This window comes from Chrysemys picta, chromosome 14, assembly GCF_011386835.1.
Source record: "Chrysemys picta bellii isolate R12L10 chromosome 14, ASM1138683v2, whole genome shotgun sequence".
Lineage (NCBI taxonomy): Eukaryota > Metazoa > Chordata > Testudines > Emydidae > Chrysemys > Chrysemys picta.
In genome coordinates this window covers 37286902-37299284 of record NC_088804.1, presented here as the reverse complement: position 1 = coordinate 37299284, position 12383 = coordinate 37286902, and the positions used below count along the sequence as shown (strand labels likewise).

Genomic DNA, 12383 nt, shown 5'->3' with positions numbered 1-12383 from the left:
GTCTTGCCAAGGAGCCTGCCTATATGGGAGAATGGGAATCAGGGAGTCATAGAGTTTAAGGCCAGAAGGGACCGTTAGATCATCTAGTCTATAAAATACAGGAAAGTCAGGCCTCCAACACCTGCACACTAAACCCAACAATTGAAATTAGACCACAGTATTACAGCCCACAGGAGACACAGACAATATTAAGTGCCACAGGCAAAGAATAGGAGGGACCGAGGTGCACCTAATGCCTGAGGCCCCCCACAATGGCAGGGAAATGATTAAGTGAGATATACCCAAATAATCCTAGCAAGTGACCCACACCCGCAGGCCTCAGACAAAGGGTAAAATCCCTCCAGTGACAACTCTCATATAGCACCATGATGCCTTTAAGAATAGAAATATTGGGGTTTGGTCAAAATGTGTGGTTGGATTTTTTTTGTTTTTGTTTTTTTTTACTGGAAACCACAAGCTTTTCATTTTTTAGGCATTTAGTTTGTGATCAAAATTTTCAGTAGGAAGCAGATTTTTTTCACGAAATTTTTTAGTTAGTGGAAAACCCAATTTCCTGTCAAAAAGTAGTTTTGATGACAAATTTTCAACCAGCCCTAGTTTAGACTTGACACACATTGACAGGGCAATGTGACTCCATGCCACCCCTGCTGTACCTGTTCTGTGGCTAGACAAAGCATTTTCAGCCTCCAGAAACCACAACCTGGTACGTTTCATGAGCAGTAAGTACACATGACAACTTTTAAAAAGTGAGACCAATGGAGCATGAATCTACCAAAGGAAAAAGCTGTGCTCCCGTATGGTCAAAAAACATCCATTGGTTTCACAGAATGGCACAGCAGCCTGATTAACAACCCAAGAACTCTCTGAGGAATTGGCATCTGTGATAAACAATGTTGCTCTGAGCGAAGCTAAGGACAGAATGGCCCAAATAGCGATTCAGAGGATGCTTGGTGGGTGCTTGTCATTGAGTTGGATTTGAATCAGAAGCTCTTCCCTAAGATGCAAAGTATCACACTGTGATTCATAAGTAAAAATAAATTAATTAATTAAGGGCAATATCTTATCTCCTAGAGCTGGAAGGGACCTTGAAAAGTCATTGAGTCCAGCCCACTGCCTTCACTAGCTGGACCAAGTACTGATTTTGCCCCAGATCCCTAAGTGGTTCCCTCAAGGATTGAACTCACAACCTGGGTTTAGTAGGCCAATATGCAAACCACTGAGCTATCCCTCCTCCCAATTCATAGATTCTAAAGGGATAATACAGTGAAATAACTACTTTAATCTTGGGAAGACGGGAGCAGCAGCTCTGAGAAATCTGAAGAGATTTCCATTTTCCTGCTGAGATTAAATATATTTGGTTGGGGGAAGTGCAATCCATCAACCCATTGTCTTCTGTGGATGGAGTATTCTGGAGTGATAAGTGCCTTATATGCAGGTTCATCTAAAATGAACAGGGAGGCAAGTGTTTTACAAGGTTGGAACGCCTTTAACTGAGGAATATCGCTGCAGCAGAATGAAACTTCTCAAGTTCCAGTTCTATATGAATAATCCTCTATACTTTTTTCCCTTCTTTTAAGTAAACAACATCTTTCTAAAGTCAACCAAGATAACTGCTGTATCATTTATGGCCCATTCCTAGCAAATAATCCTCCTGGGTATACTTTTGCGTGCCAGAATGTAGATGAATCATAGCTTCCCCCATTTTTGTAGAATAATCAATATATGGCAATATGCAAGCCTTTATGTGTTTTTAAAAAACAAAATGAAAAAAGAAGCTTTGGAAACCTGCAGATTTAAATTGTAATTAACACAGAGAAAATGCAATAATCCCCCTGTTTGGAAACCAGGCCGTGGAACTTTGACTTCCTGCCACTATGGCATTCGCTAAGATCGTTGGGTTACCCAGTGAGAACCTTAGTGCTTTACATACATTAACCAATCCTCAAAAGTTCCCTGGGGATTTAATTGTCCCCTATTTTGCAGGTGGGGAAAGTGAGAAACAGAAACATCAAGTGGATTATTTCAGGTAACAGAAGGAATCAAGGTCAGAGATGGAACTAGAATTCAGGAATTCCCGGCTCCCAATCCTGTGCTCAGAAAACCAGATTTCATTATTATTATGTATATTACAGTACCGCCTGTGGCCCAAACTGAGATAGAGGCCCCATTGTGCCAGGCACTGTACAGAGACATAGTAGGAGATGGTCTCTGCCCCAAAGAGTTTACAATGTCAAAGCCCGGAAGTGTTTAATACCTGCACGAATAGACGTGATTCTTGCGGACACTTCTTCTGAAGAACCCTTTGCAGCCATCGCAGCTGGAAGCCCCATAATGTTTCCCAGTGGCTCGATCCCCACAGATGGAGCACAAGGAGCTGATGCCATTGGCTAGCAGGCTGGCATTTGTCGACTCTGCTGGTATGGCTTCTGCAGACCGGACACAGAGTCAGTTAGGCCTTTTCAGCAAGAACCAGGGAGAAATGAAAGCATTGAAATATGCACATAATTATACAACCCCACCCTCCACCCTAAACATATGTACACACACCACCCCTATGCCATTGCTTCTAGGCAGAGCGGGAATCCATACCATTTTCAGCACCCTCGAAGTACTAACAAGGATGTGCACAGGGCCATTTTGTTGAAAACAACTTCTAAATTTCTTCCAACAAGCCCTGAAGCCACAGCTACCACTGCCTCCTATCAAGGTTAATGAAGGTCTTTCCATGGACTTTAATGGGAGCTGTTGGGTGTGTAAGTTAGGCAGTTAAATAGCTAATATTAAGAATCCACATCTCATGCCCTCACAAAACTTGCAGGCACAAGTTTTAGAGGATGAAATTGACACCACTGTGAAAATTTGGCCCTTACAATTTACACATTTTTGAAAATTCTGCACTGACTTTAACCACAAGACCAGCCTTCCTCTTAATCCTTATAATTGTGGTGCAGTTTGGAAATGAGACACTTTTGAAAAGAGCCAGATGACGCTGATTGCTTCTTCAGGGGTGCCCAGGCGGAAGGTTTGTGTTAGCATTAGTCAGGACTGTGTTTTTCAGTATATAGGGCCTGACTCTGTGATGTCGTGAGATCATCATCAAAGTCAATAGCAGTGTTTCTCAACCTGGGGTCGCTGCTTGTGCAGGGAAAGCCCCTGGCGGGCCGGACCGGTTTGTTTACCTGCCCCGTCCGCAGGTCCGGCTGATCGCGGCTCCCATTGGCTGCGGTTCGCTGCTCCAGGCCAATGGGAGCTGCTGGAAGCGCAGGGACTTACTGGCCGCCGCTTCCAGCAGCTCCCATTGGCCCACAGCGGCGAACCGCAGCCAGTGGGAGCCGCGATCGGCCGGGTCTGCAGATGGGACAGGTAAACAAACCGGCCTGGCCCACCAGGGGCTTTCCCTGATCAAGCGGCGACCCGAGTTTGAGAAACACTGGAATAGCAAGCCCAAATAGGAAGAGGTAACACAGGACCCCGAAGGATACTCAGAATTAAAACTCTGAGAATGTTCTTCCCAGTTAGAATGGGTGGCCATCAGAGGTGGTCAGAAAATGCTAATTGTTTTATAAGGGAAATTTCAAAAAGAAATTTGCTTCATTTCATTTTCATCAAAATTTCACAAGAAAAAAAAAAGGTTTTTCCCATGAAAACCTAAAAGTCTTTGGTTTTCAAAAAACGAACATTTTTACCCCAAAAGTGACATTTGTTTTTGATGAAACGCTATATTTTTGTTGAAGATACTTTTTCAACCAAAAAATGTCTACCAATTCTAGTGACTTCTTCATTAATGATTAATTATTATTATTATTATTATTATTAATGTGGTAGTGCCTAGTGAGCAAGATGGTCAGGGTCGCGGTGTGCTAGGCATTGTACAAACATAAAAAGTGACAGCCCTGGCCCCCAAACGCTTTTACACTAAATGACAAGATGTAACAGGTGGATGAGGCAAACAAGTAAGCCATACATATGGGATAGGGGACAAAAAGTAGCTTAATAAAATAAATAAATAATGATTAATAATAAGTGCATAATTCTTAGCCAATAATATGTGCAGGAATCACAATTTGCTACTGTTCAAATTCTCTGAGGTGCGGTGCCCCCAGCTTTGACTGATGTCAATGAGTGGTGAGTGGTCAGCCCTTTGGAAAAGGTGCTCAATATCGCACAAGTTAAAGCAGTAGGCAGCAGATAACCCAAGTTTACACTGATCTTGCCAGTCTTACATTTGTGACGGTTAAGCATAGAATGGACTCTATTGGAACAATATCTCCAGCGTACTGTATTGTGTCAATATCAGCCGAAGCTTCTTGACCCACCTATTTCTTTTCTGAACAAGCATACAGTTATCCTGGCCACAATGAACAAAGTCTCACTGGTTATTTGATTTTGAGTTCTAGTAAAAAAAAAAAAATTGCACTACAAACATTATCAATCAGGAGGTCAATTCTCTCAGTTACGTCTATGCAACCCACATTGACTTCAGTGGAGATGGGCCAAGGCAACTCAGGACAGGATTTGGATCCAATGGGCTTTTCATTTTTCAATAGAGCCCAGTTCTGATGGGCAAATATCCCAGCAAAGGGCCAGACTGTGAAACTCTGGGTGAGTAACTGCTCACAACATCAGTGAGGGTTTCCCTACCTGGTCCTAAGTCAATGGGAGTTTTGCTTGAGCAAAGGCTGCAGGCTTCAGCTCCAGACTTTTGGGACCCAGTTCTGCTAGCCTTTCTCACACCAAGCTCACCTCAGCGGCAGTCCCATTGATTTTCAGTGAGCAAGGCATTACTCAGTGAGTAAGTGGGGCATAATCTGGCCCTTTATTAACACACTGGTAGCTCACTGTATCTAAGTACACCCACAATGTTGATGATCATTAGAGCTGGTCGAAAAAATTTAAATGAAACATTTTCTCATCAGAAGAGGTTTCATCAAAATTTTCTCTGAGAAAAGATCAGTTGGGAGAATGTTCCAATGGGAAAATGAGAAATAAACATTTCATTTTGTTTCAAGTTGGCATTAATCTCTGCATCTGCCTAGTGGAAGTTGTAGTTCTGGGTTCCCCGTCCTCTTCTATGGACCCAGTTCTGGCCAGACTACACCTCCCATGATGCACCACAGTTTCTCCCTGTGGCTGAGAAACCATGGTGCATCATAGGAGTCTCATGATCTCTTTGAAGTTAAGGACCAATTCTGCTCTAATTTACACCCATGAAAATGTCACTGACTTCAATGGAATTGTATAGCTGTAAAATTAGGCCAGGATTCATTAACCCAATGCCGCGTAAATCAGTCCAAAGTTCAGGCCACCGTGTGCACTGACGTGTCCTTTTCAGAAGATGATAGTGATATGGTTGGCAGTAGTTAGCAGCTCAGCCAGTGTGCGTACAAATGTCAAATCACTATTTATACCCAGTCACAAACTACTGACTGACTCCGAATAAGGAAGAGCAAATGAAAAACAAAAATCCTGTTTTCATGAAAATGTCACTAGACACGTGCTCAAGTGGCAAATGTCGGATCTGGATTTCCAACCTACACAAAATTTGGGGGTGCGTGCGGGTGGACTGAGCTCTACTAAGAAAGGCAGAGATACATAGTCACTAGAGGACATATACTTAGTCCAACATAAAAACACAGCATTGTGTAACAGTCACAGTTGCTCGTCCCCATAATATAACAGAACTGTCTTTAAACAGAACCTTTCCTAAAATTTTTCCTGTGAGACGTCTGTTGGTCTTCTGCTAGAAGGGTGCATCTAGTGGTGTTCTTTCCAACAGAGACCAGCCATTAGATACAGTCTGAAAAGCTGATCTTAGTCCTGGGTGGTTTCTGAACAGAATAGAATTGTCATTGCAGTGAAAATATCAGTCTACTCCCTGGGAGTATCACTGAGGCGTATTTGCTGCCAAAATTCTCTGGCAGAAAAATTACTCTCGAAATCCAAGACTTGCCTGAGTTTCAGAAGTGATGTATCATCAACATAAAATCTGGGAATTTATAGCCTAGCCTGATAGCTAAAAATTATATGAAAACCTCTGTCAAACTCAGGAAAGTTCAGATCTAGATAGGAGACCAGAAATTATCTCTGGTATATACTGTGTATAAGCATAGCATAGCATGGATGAAATGAAATTAGGCAATTACAGCAAATGAGAGAAAGGGTGGTTTTGTGGTTGAGACTGAAGAGCAAAGTCTGTCTTATATGGCTCACCATGCTGACATGATTAGGCATGTCAGTTTCCGCAGCCAACAGTACACAACGGACTGATGCAGCTACCATCATGTTTAACCAACTTTGACTTCCCTAACCTTATGGAACAGGTACCCATTCTGCAGCTGGGTGAGCAGGAGGTAACCTTTCAGTGTGAGACTGAGCAAGACGAATCCATGACTTCTGTGATTGCAGTCAAGTGCCTTAACCAGTCAGCTACCGCTCCTTGTGAAATTTATGCTACCTGGGTTTAATTCTCAGCTTAATTACTGAACTGCCACTTGCCCTTGGACAGTCACCTCTCTTTCTCCTCCAACCTCTTTGTTTTGTTTATTTAGATTGGGGCCCTGATCTTGGTGGAGTCTACTAGATACTACTGCAATACAAACAATAAATAAGAAGAGAAAATGGGCCTTAATCAACACCCAAGATTTGAATGCCCCAAAATTTGGACTAGGGCTCAGAATTCACTTCAGATCTGAATTTTGCTTTTCAGAGCTACCTCCAGTAATGATAAAGTCTTTAGTGGATATCTGTAGAGGGATGATAGAGCCTTCCATCCATGCCCCCACTGCCTATTATATCTTTGCAGGAATCTAAGTCCTCATTTTAAAAAACTGTTTATGCACCTAAAGTGATATAGCAAAAGGGGCATATGGGGTGCATATAGTGTTCAGTTACCAATTTTGAATGCACTAAAACTGGATTTAAATGTGCCAGATTTTCAGTTTTTGTTTGTAAATCTAAATTGGGGGGGGGGGGGGGCACAAAAATGTGAGTGGCATTGTCAGCTCCAAAACGGCAGCATGCAAATTCAGAGGCAGGATTGGAGTCCACTTTGAAACGTGGCTCTGATGCAATTCAAATACATTATAAATCAGTTTTGCAACCCCCAACAATCCGAGGTGAGGTATTTTAAAGATCAAAATCAAAACCAGCCTAGATTAACTGTTCCTAAACTCACACAGTAACTGACCTATCAGAGAGCTATCAGCATGCTTGCTACCTTGTGGACTATTCAGGCACTCACACCCTCTGACTGGCAGAACATTTCTTATTGCTTTAAAATTATCTTCATTAGCTGGACTTGTCCTTAACTATGACTGTACAAGGGTCAGATTGCAGCTTGGCTGAGAGTGAGTTTTTAAAAGGGTCAAGTTAAACTCTTCAGACTCAGTTTGGCGGTTGAATGCTATGGAAGGTAAAGGAATCACCAAAGACGGGAGCTTTATTTATTCTGCAATTGGCCAAGTGATTAATGTAAATTTACAGAAAAAATGATAACTGTGATGAAATATGTGATGAGCACCACATAAAGAACTAAGTAACAAGATAGATGCAATTGTAGCCAAGATAAAATAAAACAAGATTGTACCAAGAAGGAATATTTCTCCAGTTAATAACACGGTATAAAGGAAAGAAAAGACTAACATTGATTTTCCCTCTTTTTTTTTTTGGCCACTCTTTCTGTCTGAAATAGACAAAATTGTAATGCCCTCTTCCACTCCCGCAGTGGATTCCTTTATTCATTTCTGAATTAACCATTGCTACATTAACCACATTTGCCAATTGTATATAAAGTACTAAGAAGCTTGAAGATTCAGAATTAATTCATAGGCTTCCCTCATGTAAAAAGAAAATTATAATAGCTAACAAAAAAGTAGGGTTAACTCAAGAGTTGGTTGAAATTGTTCGATTAATGGCAAATTTTGATGACAAATGGTATTTCAAAGAAAGCAAAAATGTTTTACAAAACAACAATAGTTTCCTTGAAATTTTCTATTTTTGACAAAAGTTTTAATTTTCATTGGGAAAAATACTTTCTCTTGCTTTTTTACCTCTCCTCCCAGATTCCAAAGGAGAATAGAAGAAAAGCAAGAGAAAATAGCTTTTTTTCCCTCATGAAAATAAAAAAAATACAATTCTTGAAAAAATTCCAAATAGTTCATTTTGAAATTGTTCATTAAAAATCATGTAAACCTTTGAAATAAATGAAAAATGTTCATTTCCTTTGAAATTTTTCATGATATATACTCACCTTTTGGCTAACTAGCTCCACTTAACTTATTGCCCACTTATTATTAGTTTGTGGGTACAACTTATCTTTGATAAGCTGTATAAAGGAAATACTAATTTTACAGGAAAGCCAAATTTCAAGAGGTGTTTCTGATATTGCCACAGTATTTGACAAGTGTCCAATTCTACTAGCTTAACCCAGAAGAACTGACAATTTCACTGAGCTCCTTTGAACATAACTTTTTATCCATAGCTACCGTAATTATACAAACACAAAACTATGATTATTTTAAATGTTAAGGAAACATTTAGACTAACACCCTCTACCACTGCCATACTGGAACAGACCAATCTTCCTGCTAGTCTGGTATCCTCTCTCTTAGAATCACTAGTGTTATATATTTCAAAGGAAAGTGTACGTCACCCAAATATAGTGCATTAATATACTCCACAAAGGAAATAAGTTCCTGTTCTCAGCTCATGATCATTTTATGGCTTGAAATTTGAGGACTGAGAGCCCTTAGCTAGGATTTAAAAAAAAAGATAAGTATAATTACACATTCTATTTTTAAATATACCTTTATATCTTACTTATATTTTAAAATAAACCCGTAATCACTATTGGCTTCTATAATATCTTGCAGTAGTGAGTTCCACAGGTTAATTATAAATCACAAAAAGACCTAGAATTTCCTGTTCTCCATTTTAAATTTGCTGCCATTTAATTTCATTAAGTGATTCATAGATTTTAGAAAGAGGCTTAAGGGCCTGATTCTGCTTTCATTTACCCCAGGGTAAATCAGGAGTCACTCCACTGAAGTCACTGGATTTATACCAGTGTAAGGATGATCAGACTCTTGTAAACTCAGAATAAGGCCCTAAATTCATTAGAATATATATATTGAAGACCTGCTCCTGCTCCCACTAAAGTGTAGAGCCAAATTTCCATTGGTTTCAGTGGGGCAAACTAGGGTCCTAAAAAAATGTATATAGATTTAATTTGAACTAATTCCCTGGGTTTTTATAAACACTATCTAAAGTGAGAATATTTTTTTATTTTAATACTTTGTAAAAATATTGCTAAAACAGATTGGGAAGTCATGCATCCTGAATGCTGTTGGTTTAGAATACATTTTCATGCAGAGAGATTTCCCCTCTCTTTTTAAAACTATTCTTACAAACAGTAGAAGAGGCTACTTACCAAAGACAAACAAGCTAATTTCAAAACAGCTAGTTCCTGAGAGAGCCAGTTACTTATTAACAATAAGGCAAATAGCCCAATACCAACCTAGATAGCCTTCGCCTTTAGAAAAAACTGAGCCTGTAATTTTTACCTAATGAAACACCACAACAATACAGGGTTTTATGTCACAATTACAATGGATTTGGGGACAATTTGTGCAATAGATAAAAAATGTTTCTTGTTCAAGAAGTGAGTGCCAGGGCAAAACATGTTTACTGAAGACATAGTATCAAATGGAAACCGTTCAGTGAAAATAACATGAAATCTGATATACTCAATTTTGAGCTGCCAAACTTTTCAAAAGTTCTTTTCCAAAGGATGAACTTTTCTTGAGACCAGTTGACAATTCTAATTTTCTTTGGGCCTTTTCATTTTCTTTTGAACATAAGCTCTGAAATCCTTTGTGTCCCACATAAGCATGCATAATAACTTTGAGTTGCTGGCAAAACACATTTCAAAAGCTGTTGTTCCTGATTTCCTTTTGATGAAACCACTAATGAGCAAGTATAAGTGATGCAGTAAGAAATTAATCTTAACTAGAATAAATCTCTTGACATTTCACTTACTTAGACTATCCAGGCAGGCTGGACTATTCCCAATTTTATTTATGATGTTGGCCTTACATTGCATAATTTACAGTGTCCTTCACCTCACATTTCAGGCGATGGACGATTAGTGTTTCTAGAAGAGCGTTTACTATTTAAAATGACATCAAACAAACTTCTGAATGCTCCAGTCCCAAATGCTGCTGTGCAACTTTCCTGGAGTTCTCTAGACAAGGCAGATATTTGCTAGGGTCAAGCACACATTACAGTCATGTTCCTTGTGTTTTGAAAAGACTTGGGTCAAGCTTAGTAAATGAGCTGTAATTCCCAGGTAGGTGATCAGAACATTTGGATATTTACTTTACTAGCTAAAAACGTTCGAATAAGTGACCCCAGCCCACAGTGTATTTTGTGAGTAACAACATAGATGGCGCTTATAAGGATTAAATTGCTCAAACCATGTATATATACACTTGTCTTTTTTCCCTATAAGTATCGCCATACATTTGTGTCTATGTCATTTTAGGAGAACATTTTTTTCTTTGTGTGTGAATTAATTTCCCTGCTCCTTAGATATAAAACAGAATGCATATTACAGAGCACCAGAGATATTGAAACTGTTCGTAACAGGTTGCAAGCTCTTCTGGGCAGGGTCTTTACTTGCATCATACCTAGCACACTAGGGGGCTGAATAAATGATTAAAAACAACCCCATGCATTTCAGTTTTGAAAGGAACGATCGTACTCTGGCCTGAACACAGCCACAGCCACAGCCACAACAAAGGCGGATAGTTCCTCGCCTTAAATATTACACCTTCCACCTTTTGCCCTGCACCTCCTATCTATCTTTTCTAGACGTCCAACTTTTTCAATAAGGTAACCGGGGTTATTTAAGAGGAATTGAGCAGAAATCTCACCCGTGTTGGTTGGCAGCACCCGCAGGTTTTCAAACTCCAGCATGGTGTAAGAGGAGTCCAGGGATTCGACATAATCTGGCATATCCATATCCATTATGGCTTGACAAAGCTTCATTATTACTTGTCAACAGCAACGGAACAGGCCAAAACAGCCCTGCTGTCAATCATGGCCAAGGTTTCCTTTGCAAAGAGAGACAACCCCAAGACCTTGGAGTGACAAATCATTACCTAGCTCCCCCACAGTCCCCTCCCAGTGCCAAGAGAAGGCTGGAGGGGAAGAGGTCCAGTCTTTACCTCTCTCTCTCTCTCTCTCTCTCTACCTGCGTGTCTGTGTCCTGTATCATGATTATATGACGCAGATAAGGCCTGGGCTAAATCAGCTTGGATTGCATCCTCGGTTCAACACCATGTGGTTTATGGCAATCCCTGTGTAAACATTTTGAAAAGTGTAGCAGTGAGGCATTCACACACTGAACTGTTCTTTCAGGACAAAGCTCTGGGTCATGTCACTTAGCACTCGGGTCACTTCAATGATACTTTTCTCTGCCATTTGCCATCTGCCCTTGTAAAAATGCCAGGTGGAGTCACTTGAGCCAGTGGGGGTGGGGGCCGAGGAGGAGGAGGAGGGGGGGGGGAATCAGTTCCATAGATGACCAGAAGGCTTCACATGTATGTAGTACTTGCTTCCTAATCCGAAACTCAGTAAAGCCAATGGGGGGAGGGATAGCTCAGTGGTTTGAGCATTGGCCTGCTAAACCCAGGGTTATAAACTCAATCCTTGAGGGGGCCACTTAGGGATCTGGGGCAAAAATCAGTACTTGGTCCTACTAGTGAAGGCAGGGGGCTGGTCTCAATGACCTTTCAAGGTCCCTTCCAGCTCTATGAGATAGGTATATCTCCATATATTAAAAGACTTCCATTGACCTCAATGAGCTTTCAAACCTCTCTAGATAGGTGAGTACTGCAAAATAAATAAAACCAAACAGAACTCTCAGACTTTCATTCTAACCCATCCCCCACAAAGTCACATCTGTGATATTCACAACCTGTTTTATCTGTTTGCCACAAACATTTATATAGCCCCCCATTACCACAGTATCTGAGCAGTGTCATACAGTCTTTCATGTATTTATACTCACATCACCCCTGTGAGGTAGAAGGAACCTTTTATAGATGCTACATTTGACAGATGGGGAACTGAGACAGAGAGACTAAGGCCCAGATCCTCAAAAGGTAATTAGTTGCCTAACTCCCATTGATTTCAATGCAAATTAGACATCTAAATACCTTTGAGGATTTGGACCTATGTGACTTGCCCAAGCTCACACAGGAAATCCACAGCAGCAATCCCAGGCTAGTGCCCGAACCATTGAACCATCCTTCCTTCCCGTTCATGAATATTCATAGAGGTGATTTATTCTTGTTTGGAAGGATGTCTGCAGAAAATGAAGT

At 40.5% G+C, this 12383-nt stretch overlaps 1 protein-coding gene across 2 annotated transcripts in view; it reads right to left on the bottom strand.

The window, feature by feature from the left end:
- The window catches only part of LOC101951058 (hepatocyte nuclear factor 4-beta-like), a 46638-nt gene extending 35371 nt beyond the window's left edge, over positions 1–11267 (bottom strand). The window contains exons 1-2 of one of the 2 annotated variants that reach the window (XM_042852114.2): positions 10932–11267; positions 2255–2426 (exon numbers count right to left, since the gene is read on the bottom strand). In XM_042852114.2, the coding sequence (XP_042708048.2) occupies positions 2255–2426; positions 10932–11046 (287 nt within the window). In that variant the 5' untranslated portion in view covers positions 11047–11267. The remainder of the gene's footprint in view (positions 1–2254; positions 2427–10931) is intronic. The other variant, XM_024105531.3, reaches the window with a different exon arrangement.
- Between the last annotated feature and the right edge of the window lie 1116 nt (positions 11268–12383).